Consider the following 8,928-nt stretch of genomic DNA (forward strand, 5'->3'; position numbering starts at 1 on the left):
TTTTTTTTGGTTGCAGCCATCATTGTTGTTTGGCGGGCCCGGGCTGGATTCGAACCCGCCACCTTGGGTGTACATGGCTGGCACCTTAGCCACTTGAGCCACAGGCACCAAGCCTATTGTTTAGTTTGTTATTCGTACAGGTTAGGGGGTTACATAAGAGTTGTTAAAAAGAGGTGGGTTTAAATCCTACTTTGTGACCTTGGGGAAGTCGTTTATTCTTCATACGAACCTCATGTACCCTTTGTTTTATGGTGGGTACCTTACTAATCGGGGATTACTTATGATATCCTTTGTATAGAGGCTGGTGTCTACGGAACGTCAGTCAGCTGGAAAGGCTGTTCAGTTATTATTCTCTGCTCTTCTTCTGAATGGTGATTGGAACTTATTATTTCCTTCATAGGACTGGGGACAAATGTGTGTTGAATTTTAAGCCATGTGGCCTTTTTGGTAAGGAATTACACAAAGTTGAAGGCTACATCCAAGATAAAAGGTAAAATTTTCATTTAAGTATTGACTAGTATAAGTTGTATTGTTTGTTAGATAAAATGTAGGAAATAAGTTGAAAAAAATCTTTCTTCTACAAGGAGTATCTATTTCTTTAAAGAATGTGATTCCTACAGACCTTTATAGTAATTGATACTCAGTTACAGCAAAACCCTGGTTTCATTGCTAGCTGAACACCACTCTCTCTTGACAGCAAAAAGAAGCTCTGCGCCCTCTATGGGAAGTGGACTGAGTGTTTATACAGTGTTGACCCTGCCACTTTCGATGCTTACAAAAAGAATGATAAGAGAAATACCGAAGAGAAGAAAAACAGCAAACAGGTGAACATCCCGTCGTTGGTATCCGAGGAGCTCTTGGATTTGCACTGATTGTTTTGGAGCTGCTCTGTTGCTGGGCCACAGTCTGACTGTTTTTTCATTGTTGCTAGTGCATATTAATTCTCCTCTGCATTTTGTAAATAAGCAGCTGTCTGCCTTAGTAGCAAGTATTTGCCATAATCTTGTGTAGGATGTGGATATGTACCAGTTTTATGATTGTGTAGCAATTGTACTGGGGTTTTTGTTGGTTGTTGAGACAGTCTCAAACTGTTACCCTGGGTGGAGTGCTGTGGCATCATAGCTCACAGCAACCTTAAACTCCTGGGCTCAAGCAGTCCTGTTGCCTCAGTCTTCCCATGTAGCTGGGACCACAGGTGCCCACCACGATACCCAGCTAGTTTTTCTATTTTAAGTAGAGACAGGGGTTTCACTCTTGCTCATCATGGTCTTGAACTCCTGAGCTCAGCCCCAGAGTGCTAGGACTATAGGAGTGAGCCACCACACCCAGCTGCACGCGAGGCTTTTATTTAATCACATAGCTTTGGAAAGTTGGAGTTCTAACTTAGGCATATTTTCTTTTCCTTCCTGTTTATATGCATTAGAAGTTGAAATTGTTTGAATATTTGAGATTTTCTCCAAAATTGTCTTACCTTTTCATGCTTATTATCAGTTTTGTTACCTTATCATGAAATCACTGAAGTTAAGATCATCACAGGTGAAGGAGTCATCACTGGGCTGCTGTCCTCTTCTTCATGAATTCTCTTCTTTGCGGGCAGTTGATGTTCAGCTGGAATTTCCTGGGAGGGAGGCAGGGGCTTCATGTTACAGGGCCCGAGGCAGTCTCCTGTCCTTCCCTCCGGGCAGAAAGGATGAGCGCTAAAGAAAGATGGCACCTGTTTGGACGGGAAGTCTGTCTGAGGACTGATTCTTTTCTGAACCAGCATAATGGTTAAGCAGAATCTCTGGGTTAGAATCTTGTCTCTACCATTTATAGGCAGTGTAAGTGTAGGCCAATTTCTCACCTCCCTGCTTGGGGTCTTCATTTGTGACATGAGCTAAATGGCTCCTGCCTGTTAAATGAGTTAGCAGAGGGGAAGGGTCAGCATAGCATCTGCTCCTGGTGAAGACGGGGAAGGGAAGTCCTGCTGGCAGCTCCTCTGGGCCTGGCAACGTGAGTGGCATCTATAAGCTGTTTAAGGTGCGGGCTCCCAGGCCGTGCCTCAGACCTGCCTGCTATTAGGGTTTCTTACACGTGGGAAAGTTTAAGAAGCCCTAATATTCCCAGAAAGCAGGCAGTGTGTTTATTAGTGACTTTCTTTGTAAGTTGAGTTAACCACGTTCCCAGGGTGAAAAGAGTTGTGTGAGGTGGCCAGAGCGTGCTGCTTTCCTGGGGCTTGGGCTTTTTTCTTTTCTTTCCTTGAGCTGTACGCTCACAGCCCTGCTGTCCTCCCCATGTCCCGTGTGCCCACCTGCTTCCTTCAGTCTGTGAGGTGCTAACCACTCTACACCACTGGTAGGAAACAGAGTAGTTAGAGAAGGACATGTCCCAGGGTCCAGGACCCCCGCCCCAGACTCCTCAGCGCAGCTACTGTCAGTAGGAGACAAAGACAGCCTCTCCCACGTGCTTGTCACCAGCCCTCTTTCCCAGGGACAGCAAAGGACACTGGTGAAATTCCAGAGAAGATCCCTTATGCCCCATAGGTCCCGGTCAGCCTTTTAGACAAGCGGCCTTTCCCCTTTGAGGGTGAGAGTCCTCTGGCCTTTGGTCTCCCTGGCACAGGCTGCTCGTGTGCCTGACTCACCCCTGCACTTGCCACCTCTTTGCTGTTTCCTGAACTATGTAGTCACTGAAGTGTCTCAGCCAGTAGTTCTGATGTGTCAGCTGTATGATGCTGGGGTATTACTTAACCTTCCAAAGCCTTGAATACTTTGTTTCAGACCACAATAATAACAGCTCCACATAGGTTTGTTACACCAAGACCAAGTACAGGGAGCACTTAGGGACCAAGCACAGGGAGCTCTGGCCCCTGGGTAGCCAAAGGTTTCCTTTTTAGCCTAGTATCTTTTATGAATCTTTTTTTATCAAATGCATTCAGGATCCCTAATGGTCACATGTCATTGATAAATTTAGCTAAGTGTCCCAGGAAAGTGATAGTTGTTCTCAGAATGTCCTGTGTGTTGTCTGTACCTCGCTAGCACGTGAGACCCTTGGAAGGCAGCTCTGTACTTTACGGGGCTCCCAGTGCACAGCACTTACAAGTTCCTCAGTAAACACTCAAAGGAGTTATTTTCTCTTTAAAAAAAAAAAAAAGCCACTTTACAAACAGAGCATTATAAAACAGAACGATGATGATGCATTAAATGTGAGTGACCCCGCTGTCACAGCACGAAAAGTTCACGCAGCTCACGGGACTTATTCAGGCATTCAGCACGTCTCCCTGGCTCCCTGCACTGCTAAAAGGTAAAGATCCAAGAGTTAGAAAGTCACGATGCCCCCAGGCTCGTTTATATTCTGGTCGTGTGCAACAGATGGTGGTTATTGTACAGTGTCGTGAGCTGCCTGGAGAGAGCTGCGGGGACCCTTCCTGAGAGATGCGTCATCAGGCGGCTCCCGCGTTGTGTGACCAGCCCAGAATGTACTAACACAAACCTAAATGAGGTCTCCGTTTCCAGTCTGTATTTTCTCATGTGGGAAACTGAATGTGCCAGCACCATTCCTTTCCTATCTGTTAGTCCTTTCCTCTACTTGATCCGCAGTGCCAGTCTCAGCGTCAGGTGTCTCTGGAAGGTTCTGGGACTACAGCCCTAAGTACAGCCATCATTGACTGAAATGTTATGTGGCATGTGACTGTATTTAAAATGTTTTACCTGAATTCTGTTCATCTGTTGACTTTTCTAGATGAGCACTGCCGAGGAGTCCGATGAAATGCCGATGCCAGATTCTGAGAGTGTGTTTGTTATCCCTGGAAGCGTTCTCCTGTGGCGAATAGCCCCACGGCCTCCCAATTCTGCCCAGGTGAGACCTCGGTGGCTGAACGTGGCCTCACTGTTTCTGTGCAGTGCTCTTTTTGGGACATGTGCAGGGCCAGCCTAGACAGCCCTGAGACGTAGGCCCCTTGATTGTCCCTCCCTTGGCTCCTGTGTGCATGTCCCCTTCTCACCCTCGGTCCACATGTCCATGCTGTCCTCCCCTCCAGTGTCTTTTGGGAGGATGTGCTGGCTGAGACTTCACAGGGCTTCTGTGGTGGTTAGGGGTACATCTGGCCCTGGTTAAGTACAAGATGATGCAGCGTGGTCAGTAGAAGTCCTCTGGGCCAGGGGTCCTCAAACTTTTTAAACAGGGGTCTAGTTCACTGTCCCTCAGACCATTGGAGGGCTGAATTGTGGGCCCCAGGACAAGTCGGCTGCTTAAGCAGGACTGGCAGCAGCGGCAAAAACACCCAGTGGCCAGATAAATGTCCTAGGCAGGGCCACATGTGACCCACAGGCCATAGTTTGAGGATGCCTGCTCTAGGCCCAGCAAAGAATGATTCCAATGAAGAAAAAAAAAAACATTGATTTTGCTTTTATATAGTTCTACTTAAAGTTGATAGGGACAGAGGATATTTATTCTCTGAGGCCTGTTTTGAGATTTGTTTGAGACAGATTCCCTTAGGTTGTGCAGTTTGGGGGAGAACATTTAGATGTGTGTGATCTGAGAAAGACTGAGCAGCATTACCACAGCGGGGGGTGGGGCACCGTCAGACCAAACCCCCTGCTTTCAGGGCCTTGCCTCTCTACATCGGGCCTTGGTGAGTGTCAGTTTGATCATTTTGCTTCTTTTCAGATGTATAATTTTACTAGTTTTGCAATGGTGTTGAATGAAGTAGACAAGGAGATGGAGAGTGTGATTCCTAAGACGGACTGCAGGTTACGGCCGGACATCAGAGCCATGGAAAATGGAGAAATAGGTACGGCCCGTCTGATGCTGCTGGGGAGGATGACTCTCTCTGGGGGCCGGATGGTTGGTTTGTTCCTGGGGATCGTTAGCGTCATTTTGTGGTACTAACATTTTTAGTCTCTCTTAGAGCTTTTTGAATTAAAATTCAGCTTAAATTCCATAACTTTGGTTTTAATATTAGAAATCTGAAGTAGACCCTGTTGACTCAACGTTTATTATTTCAGTAACATTCCCCTGATAATGTAATACTGCATATAACCAGAGATGAATGTTAAATATCAGAGGGGAATTTGAGAACACAGTAGTATCTTTGTCAACTTTAACCTGTACTCTCATTATGTCACTGTGTATTCAGGATTCATACATCCCCTGTGAGCTTCACAGAGGAGTATGGCCTCCCCTTGGTTAATTATAACATTTTTATCTGAAAATGTTAAATTTTTTCTCAAGAGGCAGGGTCCTCTGGCAAGGTCCAGAGACTTTGGTTGTCATATCTGGGAAGGTGCTACCGGCATCTGCTGGTGTTGAGAGGCCACCAGCACTGCTAAATTTCCTCTGATATACACGGCATCAGACCTAACATGTCATTAGCACCAGGTGGAGAAAAACTGTTGTTACCTAAATATTCTGATTCTCCTCAGTGAGACAAAGCAACAGTATTTAGGGAAATGGTTTAAATGTCTTAGGAATGGAATCTGAAAAAGCTCTGTAACATCTCACTAAAACTTTAGAATTTCACATTCAGTTTTACTCCCAGTTTTTGGTTGAAGGATTTTAACAATTTCTTTGGTTTAAGAATATGCAGGTTCTGGCTTGGTGCCTATAGCTCAGCGGCTAGGGCACCAGCCACATAAACCAGAGCTGGCAGGTTCGAGCCCAGCCCTGCCAAACAACAATGACAACTCCAAAAAATAGCCGATGTCGTGGTGGGTGCCTGTAGTCCCACCTACTTGGGAGGCTGAGGCAAGAGAATCTCTTAAGCTCAAGAGTTGGAGGTTGCTGTGAACTGTGATGCCATGACACTCTACCCAGAGTGACATAGTGAGGCACTGTCTCAAAAAAAAAAAAAGAAAGAAAGAAAGAAAAAAGAATATGCAGGTTCTTTTTGCTAAATACAAAGGTTGTTAAGGGCAAAGGCTACAAAAAGAACTATTGGTCTTGGTCTTGAATGCCAGCTCTGCCTCCTGCTAGCTTTGGACACATGTTAAAATTTTAACTGATGTTTGACTGTGGTGTTTGTGTTCTAATTAAATGGAGATGATGCTAGTACATGGGGATGATGCTTTCTGGTACAGCAGTGGTGTTTTACATCCTCTGCAGAGAGAATAAATGCTTTTTATTGACACTTTCACTTCAGATCAAGCCAGTGAAGAAAAGAAACGACTTGAGGAAAAACAAAGAGCAGCCCGCAAAAACAGGTCAAAGTCGGAAGAGGACTGGAAAACAAGGTGGGTGGCAGAGCCTCGGGGCAGATTTCTGGGTATGGACAAGGCAGAGGTGTCAGACGCTGTGAACCCCAGAATCAGGGCTTTGGAGACATAAGCCCTGCTGAGTTGTTCCCAGCCCCAGGAGGAAAGTTATTTCCATTGATTTGAAGTGGTAAAGCTGATGAAGTTGCATGACAAAGAAATTGGCTATTAGGAAATTGAAGTTTAAATAATCCTCCTCGGTTATCAGTCGTATCAATCGTAAGTATCAATCAAGCATGGTATCTTTCTTCCTTATGTAGCAAACCCTGTCTTGTCCTTCTTTAAGAGGGAAAGTAAAGTCCAGAATTACAGATTTGGGCATAAAAATACATTCAGAATCATCTGGTCAAATATGTGAATAAACCGTAAGGCCATTTGGTTACGTGTATGTCATTTATCAGTCAAGTTTAGACGATGTCTTTACTTTTCCAGACACAAGGGATTTGACATGGAATAGAGAATAGGATTTATGTAAAGTAACACCTTGTATTCTATTTGGAAATAGAAAGTAGGCAATAAAGTTAGGTGGGGTTTTTTTGCAATAAAATTAATAGAAAATTTTTTTTAAGAATCAGGAGTCAGTGATTCATTTATATTGAGTAATAGAATCACTTGTATTTAAAAATAACATTGCTCAGCGCCTGTGGCTCAAATGGCTAAGGCGCCAGCCACATACACCTAAGGTGGCGAGTTCAAATCCAGCCCAGGCCTGCTGCAACCAAAAAATAGCCGGGCATTGTGGCAGGTGCCTGTGGTCCCGGCTACTTGGAAGGCTGAGGCAGGAGACTTGCTTGAGCCCAGGAGTTGGAGGTTGCTGTGAGCTGTGGTGCCAGGGCACTCTACCCAGAGGGACAGCTTTGAGGCTCTGTCTCAAAAAAAAAAAAAAGAATAACATAAAAACATTTTCTACATGTGTGTCACATAATAGCAACTATTGTCCCATAGTTCAAAGTTACTAAATAAACTTTAGAGCCAACATGGGTGTAATTTTGCAATAATTTTCATAGATGTTATTTGATAGCCCTTTTGCATCTTACAGAAGATAATTATTAGAAGTAGAAATAACTTTAGATATCATATAATGCAATGGTTTGGACTTTCCTTTTTTTTTTTTTTTGAGACAGAGTCTCACTATGTCGCCCTTGGTAGAGTGCCGTAGTGTCATAGCTCACAGCAACCTCAAACTCTTGGGCTTAAGCGATCCTCTTGCTTCAGCCTCCCAATTAGCTGGGACTACAGGCGCCCACCACAACACCCAGCTATTTTTTGAGATGAGGTCTTGGCTCTTGCTCAGGCTGGTTTCAAACGCCTAAGCTCAAGTAATCCACCCGCCTCCGCCTCCTAGAGTGCTGGGATTATAGACATGAGACACCCCTGGCCTGGTGTTGGCCTTTTTTGTTAGCAGCAAATCCTTTTTTGCAAATGGACTCATAAAGAATCTGCAAATATAAAACATGTGCAAACAGAGCTGCTGTGACTGGACAGGGGCAGGGCCCAGGCCACTCCTTGCTTTCTCCTGCTGTGCACATACCCCAGGTCCCCTGAACTCAGAGGAGTAGTTTGGAAACCTCTCATCTAGAAATCCCTTTCTGTGTACTAGAAGAAACCCAGTGCTGGTGTGTTTCGTTCAGGGGGTGTACTCAAGGGCACACAGCTGGTGAGTACAGACTCAGGATTACAGTCTCCACCTTCATTAAGCCTGTACCAAAGCCACGTTGCTTTCCTGTGATCCCCTTTCAAAGGGTTTAATACACTTTATCATTCTTTCCAGTGGCTTTTGGAGAAAACCCACTTTTGTACTATACTCTAATTATTTATTCCTTTTTTTTCCTGTTCACATTTTCAGGTTATATAAAGTAAGCAGAAAGTCCACTAAGAATTTTTACTCTCAGATGAAAGTCTTAGCATTTAGAAAGCAAAGATCTTTGTAATAGCCTGAAAATAAAAACTAAAAGCTATGTTCACGGGCCGTCGCTTGGAGCCTTACACAAGCTTTCTTCCACATCTCTGTCTTACCATCAGTAGCTCTATGAATATACAGTGCTTTAAAATGATCCCGCTGACCCTTTGTCAGACGAATTTGTGCTTTGAGCTCTTTCCCAGGGGTGAGAATAAGATTGCCTATTCACTGACTTTGTTCTTCCCATGACTTACAGTGCATTTTTTAATAGTCTGGCTCAGTTCTGGTAAGTCTGGGGGTGGGCAATTTTGTAAAAGAATATTTTCTTCTTGTTGATGCTAACTAGCTGGCTAGGCCTCATAAAAATCCCACTTGGGGTGGCGCCTGTGGCTCAAAGGAGTAGGGCTCCGGCCCCATATACCAGAGGTGGTGGGTTCAAACCCAGCCCCGGCCAAAAACTGCAAAACAAACAAAAAAACAAAACTCAGAAGTGTACCTTCTTGTGTCAAGCTTGTCCATACTAAAAGCTGGCATTTCTGCTAACACTCCTGTCACTCACTTGAAGAAAGTTCAGGCTACAGAGTTTGTCAGGCTATAAATGTGATTCCCTGCTTGTGACAGTGACCACCTGTGATCCTGACCTATTCCTCAGAGGAGTGGGAGATGGGGTGGGAGGCAAGATTTATAGAGAAGGGCAGGCTAAGAGTCCAGGAAAGAAAGAAAAAGGTGATAGAGTCTCCCTACAATGTCAGCCTTATGCAGGAATACTATTTTTATAAAATATTATTTTACTGGCTC

At 44.6% G+C, this 8,928-nt stretch overlaps 1 protein-coding gene across 5 annotated transcripts in view; it reads left to right on the forward strand.

The window, feature by feature from the left end:
* OSBPL1A (oxysterol binding protein like 1A) overlaps positions 1 to 8,928 on the forward strand; it is a 143,214-nt gene that overhangs the window by 128,594 nt on the left and 5,692 nt on the right. For all 5 annotated transcript variants that reach the window (XM_023510208.1, XM_023510209.1, XM_012802073.2 and 2 more), the window contains 5 exons: positions 401 to 490; positions 698 to 824; positions 3,721 to 3,837; positions 4,648 to 4,771; positions 6,119 to 6,209. In XM_023510208.1, the coding sequence (XP_023365976.1) occupies positions 401 to 490; positions 698 to 824; positions 3,721 to 3,837; positions 4,648 to 4,771; positions 6,119 to 6,209 (549 nt within the window). The remainder of the gene's footprint in view (positions 1 to 400; positions 491 to 697; positions 825 to 3,720; positions 3,838 to 4,647; positions 4,772 to 6,118; positions 6,210 to 8,928) is intronic.

The sequence above is a fragment of the Otolemur garnettii genome, unplaced genomic scaffold, assembly GCF_000181295.1.
Source record: "Otolemur garnettii isolate 467f Iridium unplaced genomic scaffold, OtoGar3 scaffold00012, whole genome shotgun sequence".
In the NCBI taxonomy this organism is placed as follows: Eukaryota; Metazoa; Chordata; class Mammalia; order Primates; family Galagidae; genus Otolemur; species Otolemur garnettii.